The 20,794-nt window shown below is 46.6% G+C and overlaps 1 protein-coding gene across 1 annotated transcript; it reads left to right on the top strand.

Moving 5' to 3' along the window:
- Positions 1 to 4,858: 4,858 nt before the first annotated feature.
- LOC119385792 (blastula protease 10) lies at positions 4,859 to 20,542 on the top strand. Its single transcript, XM_037653175.1, has 9 exons — positions 4,859 to 4,948; positions 5,012 to 5,122; positions 6,076 to 6,270; positions 14,158 to 14,290; positions 14,992 to 15,141; positions 15,574 to 15,680; positions 16,661 to 16,815; positions 18,089 to 18,225; positions 20,318 to 20,542. The coding sequence occupies exons 1-9, from the start codon at positions 4,859 to 4,861 to the stop codon at positions 20,398 to 20,400; spliced, it is 1,161 nt and encodes a 386-aa protein (XP_037509103.1). The 3' UTR covers positions 20,401 to 20,542.
- Positions 20,543 to 20,794: the final 252 nt, after the last annotated feature.

Raw genomic sequence — 20,794 nt, 5'->3', positions numbered from 1 at the left:
TGGCTTCCATCATGCCCATGAGCGATGACTTTTCTAACGCTACTAGATACGACGGCCCTGATTGTTTCCGGTGTCGGTACACGGAGTGAAAAAGAAGATACGACGACGCCGCGCTTGTGTAAGTGACACAGACCAAACAGTGCTCTGAGTGTGAACATGCGCCGGGTGCCGTCCAGCGCGCTTTCAAGGAGGGATATGCACATGAACAGGCCCGGCCACGACAAACGTCCCATTCGAGGCAATTGCACCCTTTACTGGTACAATCATCCCGCCGCTTGTCCTTTCTCCATTTTTAAAGACGATAGTCTTTCTTGGGGAACTTAAACGCCGAAATTTTGGTCTGTCTTTCTGTCTGTCCTTCTGTCTGTCCTTCTGTCTGTCTTTCTGTTTGTCGGCACGTCCCTCGATTCAGCCACTCGGCCAAAGTTGAACCACTTGCCCAAGGGCCAGCCATCGTGAACGGCTGACTAGGTTCATACTTGTGTACATTGTTGATCAAAATGCAAACATTACGCATATCTGAGGCGCAACATCACTAGGTAAGTATTAGACGGTGTGTTCCTTTAACAGAAAATACATAGATACGCAATTTTAAAGACCTTGATGGTATGCGTTTAACGTTGAGACTTAGAAGATTGCCACAGCTGAAGTGATCAGCGGTCCAAGCCGAGCAAGCGCGAGCGCCAGCAACAACCGTCTTCGTCTTCTTCTTTCGCAGGCGTTCTTGTCTGCACCCTACCATGTTACAAATCACTCCCCCGCGGAAAAGGAGCCATCCTGCCGACCTAAGGAACAGGTACAACTGGTGGGTCATAATGCGGCTTCAGTCGATCGACGTGAACAGTCTCACGGCCGCGACGACGGCGGTTCGTAGATGATTGAACAGGTTCAATCATATAGTTAACTGGGGATGCTTGACGTAGGACACGGTAGGGGCCTTCGTACTTAGGCAGTAGCTTTGTGGAAAGGCCAGGAGCGGAGGAGGGAACGCGAAGCCACACCAACGTTTCAGGCGAATACGACTGAGGAGGCAGGTTTTCGTCGTGACGGTCTTCCTGGCCCTACGCGCCCTACAATGCTACAACACTAGTTTCTTAAGGTGAGCTGAAAATGCGACTGCGCTGAAACTTGTCTTCCTCCGTGCCCTCTGCACAAGGTCATGTTGTGTTTCGGTTTCGGTTCAGTATTGCATTGTACGAATGACAGGGGGCGCCGCTCTGGAATTCCTGTTTTACCCAGGCGACGTGTAAAGTTTGTGGAGAGTACTCGTTGAGTGCGGACGTTTCTTCTCCTTCGGCGCATCGCGCCAAACAGCGTGTTCGGGCTGGCCGGCGTCCCCACCGGTCGCGTTGGTCACCGCCGGTCTTCGCCTGCCGCTGCGCCGGGACTACCAGCCCGCAACACAGCACTCATGTTTCCCGACGTATTGCCAGATGGCCCATATCTTCTAGCGCCTCTTCTATCGTCTTTAGACGACATTTGCAGCGAAGCACGCAGATACGCGGCCAATTTTTTTATTGCGTTCTTCCTTTCGGCGAGTGGACACGGCGCCTATCGCTGCCCCAGGGACGATAAAAGTGCGCGTGTGAGAAGCTATGCGTAAAAAAATAATAAAAAGTTTCAGAATATGACTTTTGTAAGTTGCCCAGTTGAGTCGCGTGCTCCGACCGTACCATGTGATGCTCAGAGCAGCCGACATTTTTTTCCTATTTCACAGAATTATTAGATGCAAAGTATCTTATGGCGGAGTTCAATCCGGTGGTGGTGGTGGTGTGAGGCGTGACCACCCTTACTGCGCATGCGCATACCCTCTCCACACAACCCCTCTCCACTCCCCTCACCATTCCTCCTGTCCTCTACCCCTCTCCCGTTTCTCCTCTCCACTTCCATACCACTCTCCCCTCCCCCTTTACACTCTTCCTCTGAAACGCGGGCTAGACATGCCGAAATTCTCTCCTGCGCAACGCCGCGATGAGCACCAGCGCATGCGCGTCCCCTCCCCCTCTCTCTCTCTCCTCTCCTACGCTGCCCCCCTTTCGCGCGCTTGTCCATTGGCTTGTCGACCGCGCTCTCCGCTCGCCCTGTGAGAATTAACGTCCAGGCTAGAGGGAAGACAAGACGCGCGTAGCGTCCCTCTTCGCGTTCCACGACGCGAGGTCGGTAGCATGCCCAACGAACGCCAACGGAACGCATCGTGCAAGTGCTCCGGCTTCGCATCGTCTCATGGTCCCCTTTAGCGGGAAATGGTGTAATTTTCGCTGATATTGAAAAGGCGCCACAGAGGCAGATGAAATGTGGATGCGATGTCCAACCAAGGGGTTCAATTTCTGTTTTCTTTTAGGGGCGAAGCTCCTTATAGCGGCACCCGTTCGTCCCTCGTAGCGTAGTATGTAACCAGTCTTATGCTTTGACCTGTAAGGTGGTGCCGGTGGGAGATTTTTCCTGTGCGTTGTTGAACAATAAAAAATTCGCGGCGTTAGCTAAAAGCCGACTTCTTCTGTCTCTTATTCCCATTAGCAGCCATTCTTTACCTCCAAGGTAGTGCCTGGTGAGATTTCTCCTGTGCGAGATTAAACAATAAAAATTTTGTTCAAAACGCCGTTGATTGATAAAATAAACCAACAAAAGACGCCAGATGTTTTGTAAAAGCAAAACGAAAGAACGCCAGATGTTTCTAAAGCAAAACGAAAAGACGCCAGCTGCCGCCAGATGTTTTCTAAGCAATGGTTTTCTAAACAATGAAAATTCACAGCGTACATGTAAAATTAAAGTGCGCTGCAAGTCGTCATAACTCATCGAACCTTTAGTATAAACGCGCCCGATCTCACGTCGGTGATAATGTACTGGGCGGAATTCACGGAAGATTCACGGTTTACCGATGAACCTCCGCAGCTTCGCCCACTCATCATCATTCACTCCGTGGATATGCTGCGTTTTTTTTTTTCGTTTACCTTACGTGGCGTAGTTACGCCAGAAATAAATCCATACCAAATAGCTCAATATTTTATTCGCTGGATGAAAATACGTGATGTCGAAATAACGATTCACCTCGCTTAATTAATCAGTTTAGGCTTTCGAACTGAAATACGCTTTGTTGCCGAAATAGAGAAAACAGGCTATTAAAAAAAAATTCGGCAGATGCCACGTACCGTGGGAATCGATGTCATGCGAAGCATGCGCGGGATGGTGACTGTGACGTAATTTTTCACATTGAGCGAAAGTTACGGGATGACGCTAGAGAAATATGAAAGTGGTATACGCACACTCATATGTTGAATAGTCGCAGAACACCAGACGCGATAAGCTGATATGTAGGGCTTGTATTCTTCAATACTGGATAGCGCGAATCCAAAGAAGAAACACAGATGCACAGGACAGGGGTTTCTCGTAACTAAGCTTCATTCAGGAAAGTTTCCCTAGATATATACACACTGACTGGCACGCGCACTGCACGTGCATTACAGTCACAGTTACAGTTGTTATGCTTATACTTGTCCGTTATGACGGAGAACGTAATCAAGTTTCACGAACCCGTGTGTATGTGTAGAAGGGGTTCTTGACAGTTCTTGAATAAGGTCATCATCACCGTGATCAGTGAGCACCAGCAGCAGGACCGGACTTGTTTATCGGATCCGTTCGTGATCGCTGCTATGAGGAGTCTAAGTGTAGTGCAGTGCGAGGTACAGTGCAGCTCGTGGAAATCCTGGATGCCTGTTACGATGAAATGATCTATGATGCATCCTGTCGTGGACGCGGCCGCGAAGTTATTTGATGCCCTCTTCGCATCCAATCTGTCCTTCACGTAGTATAAGGACCAAGCGTTGTTGGGTCTTGATAAATCAATGTTGAAGTCACCAGTAATGATGAGATGTATGATATTTATTGCAGGAAGCATTGATGCCGGTTTTTGCGTAGTCCATGTGGTCCACGTTGCGGACCACGTGGACGAGTGGATGGTAGTTGAGCGTCTTCCAGGGGTGTTCCGTGTTCAGTTTCCTCACTTTCCTTGCGTCCAAAGCGTTGGTGTGGTGGCTAAGGTGCTCGGCTGCTGACCCAAAGGTCAGCAGCCGAGCACCTTAGCTTATTATCCCAGCCTCGGCGGTCACATTTCGATGGAGACAAAATGCTAGATGCCCGTGTTCTGTGCGATCTCGGTACATATGTTGAAGAACACCCAATGGTCAAAATTTCCGGAGCCCTTCGCTAAGGCGTCTCGCATAACGATATCGTGGTTTCGGGACATAAAACCCCAACAATTATTATTATTAACATTTTCCTTGCGTGTCAATGTGTGTGTTCGCGGTTACTGCGTTGGTTGAGACTGTCTATCGCCTGTGGCACATACCCGCATAACATTAACTCTGGTTTACGGGTATGTGCCACACGTGACTGAGAGAAAGGGTTTCATGACGTACACGACAGGTATTTTGCGTTATTCATGTCACGACCAGTGAATCGTGTTCGTCATACACCGATCCCCTGCTATGCAAATTTTGGTATATTACAAGTTATGGAGACGACCAGGAGAGCGCCCAGACGTAGCCGGCTAGATAGATAGATAGATAGATAGATAGATAGATAGATAGATAGATAGATAGATAGATAGATAGATAGATAGATAGATAGATAGATAGATAGATAGATAGATAGATAGATAGATAGATAGATAGATAGATAGATAGATAGATAGATAGATAGATAGATAGATAGATAGATAGATAGATAGATAGATAGATAGATAGATAGATAGATAGATAGATAGATAGATAGATAGAAACGGCCAAAGTGCCTGAGGTTCGCTAAGAAGTGCTTCGCATTTAAAAGTGTTAGAAAAATTTGCTAGCATGTGTACGTAAGAATGGTTATAGAGCCCCAGGAGTGGTCAAATGATTTATTGTTGGGCCACATATTCTTCACAGCTTCAGAAGGTTTCCACTGCATGTTCGGCGTAAGTCGACACGGCTTATAGTAGTAGAAAACTTTATTTTTATTTTTGCTTGTGCACTCCCAGAGGGTAGAGCCCTCAGTCCAGGGCCCAATTTGCTGCTGCGACCTGGTTGGCCCGGTCAATCAGTCCACGCTGGTCGTCCAGGGCTGTGCTGAAAGGAGTGGCTTCACACTGGTAGAGAAAGGGGGGGGGGGGGAATCGGGTATTCTAAATCAAATCAAATCAAATCAAAATGTGTTTTATTGAGAAACAATTACAGAGAATGCGTACAAAATACTTGGACCAATAGCCTACGTGGCTAGTAGCTAGTCCAACAAAGAAAGTACACAAAGGTTAGCAACGCACATGATTTCGTGCGCCTTTCAGTAGTCGGCGTTGGTGGTGTCTTGACTTCTCTCTTGTGTCCGCGTTTGCACGCCCAGTCTTCTAGAAGGAATTGAGGAAAGCTTCATGTGACGATGCATATGTAACCATGAGTGTCGGCAGGATTTTGTCCTGGGGGGGGGGGGGGGGGGGTGTGCAAACCTGTGTTGCATCGCGGCTGGAGGAGCGGGAGGGAGCCGGTGTAGCTTGAGTGGGGCAAGTGCTGGTGTGTGTGGCTTGAGAAGGGCAAGTGCCCCTTTTGCACTCCCCCCCACCCCAGCTCACGGGAGGCGACGATGTCTCGCTTTTCGCTATATTCTTGCGGGTCTCGAGGAAGGCGTTCTTTGCCTCCACTTTCGATCACACTCCTGCAAGTTAGGTACTCGCAGATAGCTTAGTGGCTAAGCTGTTGTGCAGCTAGGAGGCAGGTTTGATTCGCGGACTCGGCGATCGCACTTTTATGGCGAAGAAACGCAAAAATAGACACCCGTGTAGATAAATTTAGGTACACGTTAAAGGAACCCAAGTGCATTGGTAGAGCTCAATAGATCATCGGACGCGTTATCCGAAAGTTGCAGGTTCGGTTCCTGCCGGCGGCAAGTTGTGCTTTCGTAAACTTTAATTTCTTCCAATTTATATCGTAGTTACCACAAATAACGTCCCCTATACCTTCCCTGCTTTCATTGTTTGTCGGTTTTCATCAAGGCTGTGTGAAATGCAGTAGGACCCGCTTGAGTAACGACACGCTCTGACCGTGTGCGCAGACGTCGGTGGTGATCCACGAGATCGGCCACGCTATCGGCTTCTACCACGAACAGTCGCGCATGGACCGGGATGGCAGCATCCTCATCCTGTGGGAGAACGTGCCGCGTGACAGGGCTTCCCAATTCGCCCAGACCCTGGAGAACAGCCGAAATGTACCATACGACGTCACCTCGGTCATGCAGTACTCACAAGCCGTACGTATTGTCGTGTATATATACACACACATTCCCGTACGCGTGCGCACCCCCCCTCCCCTATCTATAATCATCTGAGGGGTATTTCAATACAATGCGTTGGCAGGTGGGTTAGTTGATGCAAATCCATAGTGTTTTCTTGACACAAAACGACAGCACAAGATGACAAAGCGCTTTGTGCTGTCGTTTTGCGCCTAAGCCCTATGTACTTAGGGGAGTCGCCGTGTCAGCCCTATAACTTTACTCAGCCGGACCTCTTCCGTCATTGTTTAAAGTACAAGGTTATGGCCGCGCATGTATTGACGATAATGACCACGCAGGTACTGCATACATTTATTTACGGAAACACGGGGACCAAAGGCAGGCCGTTATGAAATGCACGTCATCGCTTCATTTCCATGTTTAGATCCAGTACGAATATTGTCTTCTGCCGGACTCTACAAATATGGGAAGGGGGGCTGTTGTAAAATATCCCCTTACCCGCTTCCGTCCTCCATATGGAGAACCATGCGCACGCCTGTGCACAAGCCTGTTTACCTGATAACCGTATAATGAGTGTGACTTGAGCGGGCAGACGGCAAACAATATCGTGCGTTTCTAGCGTTTCTGTAGTAAACCTTTGCAGAGAATGAGAAGAGAAATAGAAACAGATGAAATGTAAAGGCAGGGAGGCTAACCTGGTACTAGCAACCGGTTTGCTACCCTACACAGTGGTGGGGACAAAGGGGTCGGAGAGAGGACAGAGAGAATGAGAAAAGGCAAAGGAAACTGAGGAAGGTTAACACTGTTGAACCTGGTTTCCTACCCTACATACACTGGCAGAGAGTAAAGTGGGTAGATACATATAAGCAAACGAATGACGAAAGAGAAAAGTGATGCGCGCGCACACATAATGGTGCTTAACGCGCAATTACAGACGGTCAGAGCTCGGTTCTCATTAGGGGAAGGGGCTCTTAGAACCCACAGCGAAGATGACAATTGAGGCTGTGGTCTCAGTAACCTTGTTTCGGTAAACGCTTTATCGTCCACTCAAGTGACACGTATACATATGCATATTTGCCGGGCAAAAGGGGGTGGAGGGAGCACTCGCCCACTCCCTTTCCCCACTAACCAGTGCGGTCACTGTGGACGGCGCAATGGTAAACCAGCTACGGAGGTGAAGTTTCCTTTCAACTCAGCAGTCGCGAAACTATATAGTGGACTTTTCTATCGCATCCCCTACTGCCATAGGTACACACACACACGCGCACACACACACACACACACACACACACACACACACACACACATATATATATATATATATATATATATATATATATATATATATATATATATATATATATATATATATATATATATATATATATATATATATATATATATATATATATATATGTAACGTATGAACAAGGCGATGGTAGGAGAAGGCGACGAAGAAGACGTGCGCGTGCATTAGAATAAATACGCCTTTATCAGAGACCCCGACTCCTTCTTTCTTGCCCATTGGCTACGATTTCATACACCCCAAATAATTTTCGTACAAAAGAAACTGGACAGCATTAAGGTGGATATTAGAACGATAATTGAAACTAATGGCTCACATAGTAATATTACGATAGAATATGATGAAATTTTCCCCCCAAAATCTAAGTTCCAATCACTCCGATTTTTGAATAACAGGTTAAAAGATTACTTGGTTCATGTAGAAACAAAAAACATAATAGCCACAGATACTTCTGTGAATAATCAAAAGACAGGCGTAGGAATTGCTTCCGATTTGCTTGGCTGGTCATTCTCAGTGAGGCTGCCAGATTTTACGCCTGTTTTTGAGGCTGAGCTCTTGGCTATTATTTTGGCGCTTCGAAAACTGCCTTCAACTGAAAATAGTGCAATCATAATAACAGATTCTCTTTCGGTATGCACAGCACTTACAGCTTCAGAACACTCACGAGCCCTCATGACTTTGCGCACATTAGTTCCGCCACAGCTGAAACTTCTGACATTATTGTGGGTACCAGGTCACTGCGGGATACAATTAAATGAATTGGCTGATTCTTTAGCCCGGGCTTCCCTCGGTGGACCAATAATTTCGGTACTCCCAGAAGTAGAATACATAGCAGCGATCAGATATAGAAAATTAGCAATTTGTACAGATATGATGGAAACGATAACTAAATGGACAGAATATCAACACCTTAAATTTCCATGGAAACCTAAGTGGAGTCAGTCTAGAAAGTTTGAGGTTATTATTTCCAAATTTAGATGCGTGCCCCCATTAAACTTATATTTACACAGAGCTGGTTTGGCGATATCACCCCTTTGCCCATTTTGCGAAGAAACAGAATCTATTGAACATTATTTTATATCATGCCGCAACTATTCAATAATTAGGAAAAGACTTCTGGTTATACCATTTTCAACGACTGGTTTAAATTTAACCGCGGAAAATGTTCTAAATTTTGGTGCCTCTGTTTTGGGACATTGTCATAGAGAAATTTTTGATGCTGTGTGTAATTTCATCTTAGCAACTAAACGTATTCCAATATAAGGTCCAAGAAATACTGGAAAAATACTCGCGACATAATTATAAAATGTGATTAAAAGTAAGTCATAGAGCCAAAATTGGTCGGGTCAGGTAAACTCAGCTGTCTGGTCGGCTCAAAATTGTAATTAATATCATTATCCTTCATAGGCTATATTACCTTTTGTAATTAGATTGCTCTGTATCTTCGCGTTTTTTTTTCTACTTTAGTAATAGGGACGTTAAAAAATTACCGTAATTATCATCCGTGGCTACAATAATTTTTCTTGGCCAATCCCCCAGAGTGGGTATGTGCCAGAATTAGTAGGCTACAAACAAACAAACAAATAAATGCATTGCAACTGAACCACGACGCGTCTCTGTTTTGTAACGTTACACAAGTCGACAGGATCGACCTCATCAACCTGCCATGGCTAAGCCGAAGCCTCCGCTCAACATACCGAAGTACAAGGGAACACCAGAAGACGTCCCCGTCGATAAGTGGCTTCTTCTTTTCGATACGAAGGCGGTCGAGGCATCGTGGACACACAGCGATCGGGTCAGTCAGTTCAGCGAATACATCGAAGTGGAAGCGTTCAAGTGGTACCTAACAGAGATTTTCGGCAAAGGCGAGACATGGGACGATATCAAGAGCGGCATGCAAACCCGCTTTGCTACGACCGACGGAGATGCCTTCCGTCTCTTCATTCACTACCGGCTGAAAGGAGGGCAGACCATCAAGGACTACCACGACGAGAAAAAACGACTGGGCTCCTTGGCCGACCTTAAAGAGTGCCACATCATTTCTGGACTGACTGACGGTGTTCCTCCTGATGTGGAACTAGCGCTCGCCGGACTGTCTTTCACCTTGTCATCAGAGTGGCTCGCCGCTGGTCAACGGGTCGAGACATCCTTAAAACGGGTGAGAGGAGTTTCTTTTGCTCGTAATCCTGGCACTGCATCAGGAACTTCACGTCTCTTCAGCAAACCGCAGCAGCCAACGTTGACTTCTCGACCGCGTGCCCCACAAAACGAATGTAGATATTGCTCAGCTGCTGGCTTCCCACGGCAGTTTCATTGGCACAACGAATGTCCGCGCCGCGGCAACGTGTCCGCTATTGAGACTAGACCAGGAAACGAGGAGAGCGACCCAGAGTTTCATTAATACGCTTCAAAGCTCTCATCAACGGAAGGTCAGTAACTGCAATTCTTGATACAGGAGAAACCATTACTTGTATCAGTGAGGATGTGTACAAACAGCTCAAACTTCAGTTGATGAGAGACTCAAGCATCGCTGTCCAGCAAGTTACTTCAAGCATTCGAACTTTGGGTCGCGTAAACATTCACTTGCAAATTGGGAATGTAACAAAGAAAGTTTATGTACACGTTCTGCGAGGCATGAGAACGCAATTAATTCTTGGCCTAGACAGCGCTTCGTACTTCAATCTTTCTGTAAATTTGGAAAGCAAGTCAGTGACGCAAGGACATCAAAATTTGAACCTACCGGATCATAATGAAAAGCAAACCATTGAAGCCCCGCTGATGAACACCCTGACTTCGGAAAACTTATCAGAGCGTGAATCTGCAGTGCTCGACTCTCTTTTAAACAAGTATGACGAGATCTTTTCGAAATCCCAAACAGATATTGGATGCATCACTACTGAGCAACATAGGATCGTACTTACCAATGCTGTCCCAATTCATCGAGCACCATACAGATGTTCACAGGCAGACAAAGCGGAGACTAACAAACAAGTTGACGCCCTCATTAAGCAAGGGGTTGTGAGACCTTCGTTGTCCCCCTACGCCGCACCGGTCATCTTAGCGGAAAAGAAGGGCGAAGGACGTACTCGGCTATGTATTGACTACCGCAAGCTCAACGCCATAACGGTACCCGACTATCAACCAATTCCACGCATAGATGATATTCTTGACCACTTGGGAAAGGCGGAGTTTTTCACTACGTTGGATGTAACGACCGGATACTGGCATGTCCGAATACATCCCGATGACGTTCAGAAAACTGCGTTTGTCACGGCTAATGGTCATTATGAGTGGTTGGTAATGCCGTTCGGGTTAAAGAACGCTCCGGCTACATTTGAAAGAGCCATGAAATCAATAATAGCCAAACATCAGCCCACTAATGTTAACAACTACTTTGACGATGTGGTCGTATACTCGGAGACATTTGACGATCATATACGACACCTTGAGGCTTTATTGAAAGCTCTTAAAACCGAGAACGTAAGACTAAAACGAAAAAAGTGCCAGTTTGCAAGATCCAGCATTGAATACTTGGGCCACAAGATTTCACGTGGAATAGTGACACCTAAGCAAAGTAACGTGGCTGCAATACTCAGATTTCCGACACCTAAACGAGAGAAAGATCTCCAGCGTTTCCTGGGCACTGTAAACACTTACAGACAGTACATCCCTCATTTCAGCGATATCGCTCTTCCCCTCACGAAGCTACTCTGCAAAGGCAGCAAGTGGTCGTGGACAGAAGCATGCGAGCAAGCCTTTCGGGAACTGAAGGAGCGAATGACTGAAGAACCGGTGCTTCGCATATACGATCCTTCTATACCATGTACTGTGTACTGTGACGCGTCTGCCGAAGGCATTGGTGCAGTGCTGAAGCAGCCTGACGACAAAGGCAAGGAACATCCCATTGCCTATTATTCCCGCAAACTACTGAAGCATGAGATGAACTATGCTATTACAGAGAGAGAATGCCTTGCCATTATAGATGCCATTGATAAATGGCATTGCTACCTTCACAGGAAGCCATTCACTGTCGTAACGGATCACTCTGCACTTCAGTGGTTGAAGAATGTTAAGAATCCTCAAGGTCGTCTCTTCCGGTGGTCTTTAAAGCTGTCAATGTATGAAGTCAATATTAAACATCAAAAAGGCGTAAGCAACATAGAAGCCGATACACTCTCCAGAGCCCCCATAGTTCAACTTCTGTCACACGAAGAACTTCAACGATGCACCAATGAGCACCCAAGAGGACCGTATTCATTGGAAAACAACATAGTCGTCGTCAAAACAAAAGGACTAAGGAAGATATATGTGCCACATGAACTGCGCCCTTCCATTCTTAAGAACGCACATCAACATTTCGGGCATGTCGGAGTGAAGAAGACACTGTCACTCCTGTCTCCACAATACTATTGGCCGGATATGGTAACCGATGTTGCCACCTATATTCGGCATTGCGATACATGCCAGAGATGCAAGAAGGCGAAAACAAAGAAGTATGGGACACTTGAATCACTGCCTCCAGCTGAAGAGCCTTTTGACCTCTTCGCAATGGACACCATTGGAGGATTTTCTGGATACGGCTCATCAAAAAGGTTTATCCACTTGGTTATTGATCATGCTACTCGCTACGTATGGGCGTTCGCTCATAAAAGTGAAAACAGTGACGCCTACATCTCATGCCTGAAAACCATTTTTGCTGCGGGAAAACCAAGGAAGTTCCTTTCAGATCGTGGAACGGGATTCACTGCAGGAAAATTTAAGCAGTTCCTAAAGCACAACCGAATACATCAACTTTTCACTTCATCTCATCATCCGCAATGCAATGGTATGAATGAGCGGACAAACCAGACCATTGTAACCAGACTTAAATGTAAGATCAATGACGAGCCACAGAAGTGTTGGACAAAACTGCTCCCGGAAGTAATAGACGAGTACAAAAGAACGCCCCACGAAGTTACCGGCTACGCACCTTCATTCCTGATGAATGGAATTCCATCGTATCCAACTAATCTGGAACAACGAGAAGAAACTGTTGAAGAAGCGCGGAAAGCTGCGGTTAACAATTCCATCGTCCAGCACAATAAGAACAAAGTCATCTATGATAGGAAATTTCTCCCGATTGAGTTCCAAGTCGGTGACTTTGTCCTTTACGCGACACCATGGCATCCCAACAACGGCAAACTGAGTTCCATCGTGGAAGGTCCTTACAAGATTCTACGCAAGGTCTCACCAGTGAACTACGAGACCGCTCCGTGTTTCCTTTAGGTAGAAACTCTGATATTGTTCATGTTAGCAAACTGCAGCGTTATTTTGTACCTTCTGAACTGCGACTTTCTCGGGGGGAGGGGGAAAAGTGTAACACACACACACACACACACACACACACATATATATATATATATATATATATATATATATATGCAAAACATGTGGAGGTCACTGAGACTCACCAAAATTTTCCTCATCCGGACTCATTCGGACTCAGACTCGCGGCTCAATGCGAGTCTGAGTGAGTCGACTTACGAGTGAGTATGCCGACCTATGCCTGCTGCTGCAGTAAATTTCGTTTTAGGTGTCCCTTCACGACGTTCATTGCATCATGGAGGACGCTTCTAAACATAGCGTGAGCAATGGCCAATGGCCAATAAGCGTGAAACGTTTGTACTAACAGCAATTAATCTATTGCGATTGGACGAATGCTGATTCCCACAGAACAACTTTCAACGATAGCAGTTGTACGAGGCATGCTGTTTAAGCTGTACAAGGATTAGACGTCGTAAAACAGTGAGGCTAACGTGACGTATAATGACGAATGATAGACGATAAGCCGTTTCGATAAGGGATATAAAGCGTGCACAGCGCGGAAGAAAGCAAGAAAAAAGAAAAAGAAAAGAAAGAAACAGGAGACAGGAAAGACGTACAGAGCGCGCGTGTACGTGTTTGGCTTTTTCTTGGCCCCGTTTCTTTCTTTTTCTTTCGCTCTATGCTCGTTTTACTGCGTAATAATGGATTGCCAACACGTCCACGCTCCCACCCTAAACTGCAATAATGACTTCGTTTCCTCAAGTGGCTATCACGCTGGCTCTGCGCCAGTGCGTGACCGTAAAGCCTCTCAAGGCTAACTGCGCTTGTTACTGCGGTACATAAGCGCTCATCCACTATCTCAGAACTTACGTCCCTACAGCACGCAGTGGGCTTGACTTTACACAGAAGCATGAGGTCTGGGTACGGGCTAGTTGGTATTTCACTTAAAATGTGACTGCATCGCATTTGAAGGCAACAGAGAGGCAGACCAACAAAAGCGAGCCCTCATCTTCGTCGGTCTGTCAGTCAATAACACAACAAATGAAATATAACACAAGAACATAGCAGTTTCAAGGAATTCAAGAAATGAAATTTAGAAGGACAATGATGGACTGGTGACACTAATATAAGCACAGTTGACCGGTAGTTCGGAAGTCTCCTGAGCAACAAACATGGGTAGCATGAAACAAAGTACGCGATTAGGATGTTTAGAAAAAACCAGGGCGCGTGACACTGGCTTTCGTGATGCCTCCTTTTACACTACACTATATAACACGGCACTCCGCGATGTGCAGGCGTTCAGCGCACAGCGGTTCGAGAAGAACACGATCGTAACGCTGGACCCCCACCTGCAGCTCAGGCTCGGCGGAGACGGCGTGCTCAGCTTCCGGGACCGCAAGCTTGCCAACCTGATGTACTCTTGTCCCGGTGCGTAGAAGCCGCCGCCGTCGCTAAAACGATCTTCAGTTAGGTGAGACGTCTTGTTACGTTACGTGCACGATTGGCGATGAACTCGCCAACGTGTAAAAGAAGCGTAACTAGTTTAGTTGCTATGGCGATCATACGGACACCCTGGACGAAGTTTCGCCGTCGCCGTGATGTTCTGAGTAAAGTCCCAAGTGCGAAGGGAATGAGCGGTACATGCAGTGGATTGGAGGTAACATCTGTGGCTAGTGTCTTGGCTAACAGTGAGCCAAGACACCAGTGTGTGTTGGAGATCGTATAGTCCGAGTCAAATTCAAAACCACTTACTTCCCTCTTCTTCATTTCACAGATGTGTAGTAAGTAGTAGTAGTAGTAGTAGTAGTAGTAGTAGTAGTAGTAGTAGTAGTAGTAGTAGTAGCAGCAGCAGCAGCAGTAGTGATTAGAGAGGGGCCATGGTTTCGTAGGCAAAGGAAAAAGGCGCGAGCAGGCGCGACGTAAACGCGCTGTAATACCGCGCGAGCTCCTCCTCAGCCGCTCGCGCGTTGATATGTTTGTGGCACTATCATTTACCTCCGCGAAATTGTACAATTGGAGATCGGCCTGAATACGTCGTACAAGTAGCGCACGTTCTTTTCTAATCACTCATACCGCGATTCCGACGGTACCCATATAATGAACGTGTTTCTCATGCACACTGCGAGCAGATCTGTGTCCCAACCGACGCAGCAGGCATTGCGAGAACGACGGCTTCCTCTTCCAGCCCAGCGGAGCGAGCGACGAGGAACCCTGCAAATGCGTCTGCCCGCCCAACACGGCTGGAGAGCGATGCGAGGAGCTGCGAGGAACGTACTACGGTATGCACGCTCCACAATACACCCCAACAAAAACACTGGAATAAGAGAGTAACTGTACGGTTAGTCCTAAAGAGTATCCCTTCTTCCCACAAGAGACTTAACACCATGGGCATGCATGCTGTGCGCAATTCACCGGGAGTGCGCTTAGTCCTTGGTGGAAAAGAGAGAAACGGAAGGATGAACGGCAACAGTTAATTGCCTCATGTAACAAGCATGCATCTAGAGGGATGTCATGGGGCTGTAAATGAGCAAGGTAAAGAAAAAAAAGATAAACATGCGTGAGCTGTATAAGGACGGTGTCCAAGAGATTGCGGATATGCATCCCAGTACAATGCAGAGCCGCGGCTTCGGCACAGTATTGATCAACCTAGCTGCTTTGAAATAACGTGAGCACGAGTCTTATAGGCACAAAATTTTTCACCCGTGCCGCAGGCGATCCCGTATGCGGAGGCAATGTGACCACGGCCGGCGAAGTCATCGAGACACCTGGTTTTCCCAACAGGGACGTCGACTACAAAGGTTGCACCTGGTGGATACAGGTATAATCTCGGCCAACACACTCATAATCTCGGTCAAAACAAAGCCAGTTTGCCTAAAGCGGCCATTAGAGACATAGGACGTCGCGAGATAATTAAATTTACCAGGTATTTTACGAAACACGACTGGTGCTTGTATAAACAGCGCGTTTTGCATGCGACTGCATGCTTATGTATGCAGTACCGACGTGTGAAGATCTTGCGTCTTATGCAGTGCACAGTGTCATCAGTTCCGCACACTGCAGCGAAAACAGCGGACCCTTACATATACACCTCATACGAGCGAGCGAGAGAAAGATTCTTTAACGAAATCTTGAAAGGGTCGCCAGATGATGCGCTATATCATATTATTTGGAAAGATGATTCTGAATAAAATGACAGGCGAAAAGGCCCACACAGCATACATACCATACGCACCACAACATGGGACATACGTCAATCGGCTTACTAAAGCTTATTGCATTAACGAAAGGACAGGCTGAAGCGAGTACACAAACACGGAACACCGAGCGCCATTAGCGACAGCGAGTATAATTGGGGAACAAGAACAGCACACTCATAGAGCACTGCGATTTCATCTCGTTCCATTCATTTCACCCAGAGCATACATGCGCCGGACAATGGACCGGCTGTCTGATCTGCAGCCCTTTGTTCTGATTAGCTGAGACTGCATGTAGCTTCATCTGCAATCTGCAGAGTCAGTGCGACGGAGCTGAGAGAATGTCGCAGGAGAGGCGTGAAAACAAGAATCAGAAATATAGGAGCCGCAAGTGCTTAACTGTGCCAATCATATATATTCCGATGTTTTCTGCAATTGTTATCCCTTTATTTTTCTCATTATACTTCATTTAAATTACGCCCAGGTCATTCAGTTCTGGGATTCAGGGAGGAAATCGGCATTTTCAGTAGAAGGCTGTCGATTCTAAGAGAGAAAATGTCTTCTATGAAAAATCTAATCCAATATTGTACTGTGCTCTCCTCAGGCACCCGTAGGTCAGGTGCCACGCTTGACATTCGAGGAGTTCAGCATCGAGCCGCGACTGCAGCTTCCAGAAGAGCACCCGGCCAGCGCCTACAACGGACAGTGTGCCCGCGAGCGCCTGGAAGTTCGCACGAGAGACCGTTACCACGGAAAGATGTGAGCAACCCCACCCCCGTCAATTCCCGCTCTTCTTCCTCCGAGAGAATGACGCGCATCCGTCCCATAGACCTAAGGGCAACTGCTGATAACAGCGCTAGCGCCATCTCTACGTCACGGGACAAAGGGGCACAACGGTTGGTGGGAAGCGCCGCGGCGTCGAGTATCCCGACACGTGTGAAAGAGGCATCGGCGGTGGCGAGCGGGCGAGAGGCGCCGAAAATTGTTTTTCTACGCGTCGTTTTGTCCGCGGACGCAATGTGCCAGAACTCAGCAATATACAGCTTATCTGTAAAAAAACGTTAATGTACAGAAGGCATAGCGAAATTATAGCTGTTTCTTAGGTTACCATCAGAGTTCTTTGACAGATATATGGTTATATAGTATACGTGACATCAATCCATTGCGGATCTCATATGGTTGCCTTGGTTGGTTATAACTTTATAGAATTGTCCTGAAGAATATGGTTGCCTTTCGGTTAGTGTTCTTATTTCGTCCGAATCAATCCTTGCATTAGTTATTCGTTGGATGTCATACCGCATCTGACACTTACTACGAACGTCAGTGCAAATTTGGCCCGCTTGAGCGTGACATGACTTTATCGTCTACCATAACGTGCTCTGAATACATTCTTACTGTTTTCTCAAAGCAATTTGCGATTGAGAATACTCTTTCCTCAGAACGTTGCTGACCAATACAAAAAAATAGTAACAATAATCGAACATCTGTGATAGTGCTCAGGAACAGCTAAAAAGAACTTATGGTAAAAGCAACGCAAAAAGGCGACAACGCGAGACGGTGAAAGACACAGGACAGGCGCTACGATAGCCTCTGTGCTGGATTTTTACAGCTGGACATTGTGATGGTGGGGTAACGCTATACAGAGATAACGGCGTTCGCTGACGACGACATGGTAGCAGTTTGACAGTGAACAGCTGCTGCCGTCGTCATCATAATTGAAGGAACAACCCAGCCAACCCTGTTTCGAGCTTTCCAATCTTGTAGTCAAAACACTAGTGCACATGTTTCAGGCGTGCACTCTAAACGCCAACGCGAACCTTGCCTACGATTGAAGAGCTTTAGTCGGACGTCCGCAACATCTCTAAGGAGACCCAACTAAAGCTGTCAATTTGCGTCGGTAAGCGCTGTGCAGAAGCAGTGGTCAAACTATATTACAGGAGACGTGCCTCACAAGAAGTAAAATGCAATTTGATGCCACCGCAAGCTCTCGCGCTTTGATCCCAATTAGCTGTTGCGTGCATCGTTGTCCCAGGTACTGTGGCAACGAGATCAAACCCAACGAGACGATGACCGCGCAGACGCCTGACATGGTGCTCATCATGGGAGCCAAGAGGACCAACACGGGAAAGGGATTCAGAGCGCGCGTTGACTTCGTCGACAAGGCCTCCGGTAAAACGTGTTCGTATACGTTTTTCGTGGATGTGACGGCGCACTAACTCAACTTTTTTCCCGAGCTATACCCTCATCCTTGAAATGAGATTATGTATACGAACAGATTACATGAGTGGTGCGCGAGAGTCCAGACACAAAGTGTCTACTGTCTGATTCGTACGAGAATTATCTCCCTCTCTCTTTATCCCTCATGCATATCCTATAACATACGATGACGGACGCTTTAACTACGTATACCGTTAGCCTCGCGCCTATCACACCGAAACCTGTCTGTTCGAATGGTGTCACAGGCGCGTTCATTTTGAAAGGGAAAAAAAAAACAACCCTTGAGGTTCATAAAAGCGCTGCAGAGTTTCATTTTCAACACACTTTTCTTATGAAGCCGGTCGCGGTTGTCGGTACCAATGGCTCATTGATTGACAAAAATGTGGCGAACAACGAATGCAGTACATATGTCCCCCGCATCGTACGAGGTTAAACAAAGCAGGGAATGTCATTTCTTTCATATTCTCTTGCTGAAATGTACCTTATAAACAGGGTGTCGGAACGAAATGTTTTTCGTTTCGATTTTAGTTTCGTTCCACCGCAAAAAGTTCCGTTCCGTAAATTTCTGTTCCGGAACAGGGAAAAAAATGTTCCGTACCGGTTCATAACGGTTTTTATTTGTATGCAAAAATTTGAAGTTAATATAACGATAAAAAACACTGGGTTTGTGGTATCGTTACTTGTCCTCCTCCTAAAAAAGTGGGACAGGGGTAAAACACGTTATTCCCACGTTCTTCAGGGCGGAAGTAACAATACTACGAATTCCTACCAACTAGCACAAACCAGTACCCTTCAAAGTTATTGTAATTATTTTCACAAAAATCAAATACGATTATTTGAGCATGCGCGATGCTTTGTGTCAAGAGAGTGAGCACGATCTCAGAAGCAGCGCGTCATCGAGTGTACTCTCTCATGTGCGAGACCGCTGTTCTGCTAAAACAAACTTCAACGCCGAGAATGCCCTCTCCACGTTGGCCTTCGTGACAGGCCACAGCCGCTGGATCCAGCGGCCGTGTACAGGAACACGAAAGTCCACTTGCGTTAATATAAACGTCTCTGGTTGCCACTGTTTACGTTTTTCGCACAATTTGAACACATCTTTGCTTTGGAATTCTTGCCTGAGGTAAGCGCTAATACTCTGCCCTGAGATATGCATTATTGCTCACGTTGCATGACCTCGGTTGTTCCGGATGGCCAAGTTTTTCCGTGAAACGAAAAACGATTGAAAAAATTTCGGTTTCACTCCGGAACGAAATAATAGATAACGTTTTGGTTACGTTTTCGTTCCGGTCAAATATATCGTTTTTTTTTTCGTTTTTCATTTTTGTTCCGTTCCGACACTCTGCTTATAACACACAGGTGTTGCTTATTCTCAGCGCACCCACATTAAAAGCAGAGGTGGTGCTTGTTTTATACCATAATATACCAGTCACTTGCACTACACAACGACGCTATCAAGAATCACACCGAGAACAGACGCGGCAAGCCAGTGCGTCAAACACGTGACAGATCCCCTAATGCATTACATGACATGGATAGTTACGGAGAGTGCCCCAGGGCATTCCTTTCCCCACACTTTTCGATTCGCCCTTCAACATCGCACCCTTTCGTCCCTACATCAGGGAGAGCTGGACGACCCCACCACAAGAGCTGTATCGCACACAATTGCCACTGCTAATAGCGTGCACTGATAATAGCATCAAGCATGTCCAGACAATAAGAGTACCCACCAAAACTCAGCATGCACTGTGACAGCGATTATTAAGAAATAAAAGTTATCACAAACCTGGGCGACCCAGCACGCCCGTGAGGCGGCGTCGAGGCAAGCCCTTGACGTCTCCTCATGGGAGGCCTAGGCCCGGCCACTTAAACCTGCTGGTTTCTCCTAATAAAGTTTATTCCTCCTCCTCTCTTCCTTCTTTATCGCCTCCGCCCGCATCCTTTTCTCCTTCAGCTTTTTTCAGCGATAACTCATAAGTCCGCGAATGTCCTTGTCATGCTATGATTGATTTCGTCTTTGATTTCTCTTGTGTAACTATTGCAGGCCTGGGTGAGATCGCGAACACTATCGCCAACGTCATCAGCACGGCGCAGAACTTCGTCGAAGCGCAGATGAGCGGAAGATAACAGTTGAAGGGACGAACCGCGAACTCGCTCGCAAAGTCAATGTCTCTTTTAGATACGCCTCTTAATTTACACAATCACATATTAGATTTGATGTAACCAATTTCATTTTGCTGAAATAAAGGAAGACATTTATTTTGAAAGAAAGAAGAGAGACAGAGTGCCACAATATGAAATGTTATTGAATGCGAAGCATTTGTTAGCGAACCTAAGGCACTTTGAGCGTTTCTATCTATCTATCTATCTTGCTTACGTCTGGATGCTCTCGTGATTGCCTCCTTAACTTCGTGTAGACCAAACTTGTAGGAGGTAGGGTTCGACGAATATGACTGTCTGGTCATGACATGAATAACTTGCAAATCCCGTCGCCTACGTCGTCAAACCCTTTCCTCCAGAC

The sequence above is a fragment of the Rhipicephalus sanguineus genome, chromosome 3 (assembly GCF_013339695.2).
Source record: "Rhipicephalus sanguineus isolate Rsan-2018 chromosome 3, BIME_Rsan_1.4, whole genome shotgun sequence".
Lineage (NCBI taxonomy): Eukaryota > Metazoa > Arthropoda > Arachnida > Ixodida > Ixodidae > Rhipicephalus > Rhipicephalus sanguineus.
Note: the sequence above shows the minus strand (reverse complement) of the source record. Positions and strands in the feature narration are given on the sequence as shown.

Bases quoted from the DNA above. Each gene is read 5' to 3' on its own strand.
- LOC119385792 (XM_037653175.1), top strand. From the start codon at position 4,859: ATGGTTATAGAGCCCCAGGAGTGGTCAAATGATTTATTGTTGGGCCAC. The intron at 5,123-6,075 runs GTAGAGAAAGGG...CCGTGTGCGCAG, and splicing joins AAAGGAGTGGCTTCACACTG to ACGTCGGTGGTGATCCACGA. The intron at 15,142-15,573 runs GTATGCACGCTC...CCCGTGCCGCAG, and splicing joins GCTGCGAGGAACGTACTACG to GCGATCCCGTATGCGGAGGC.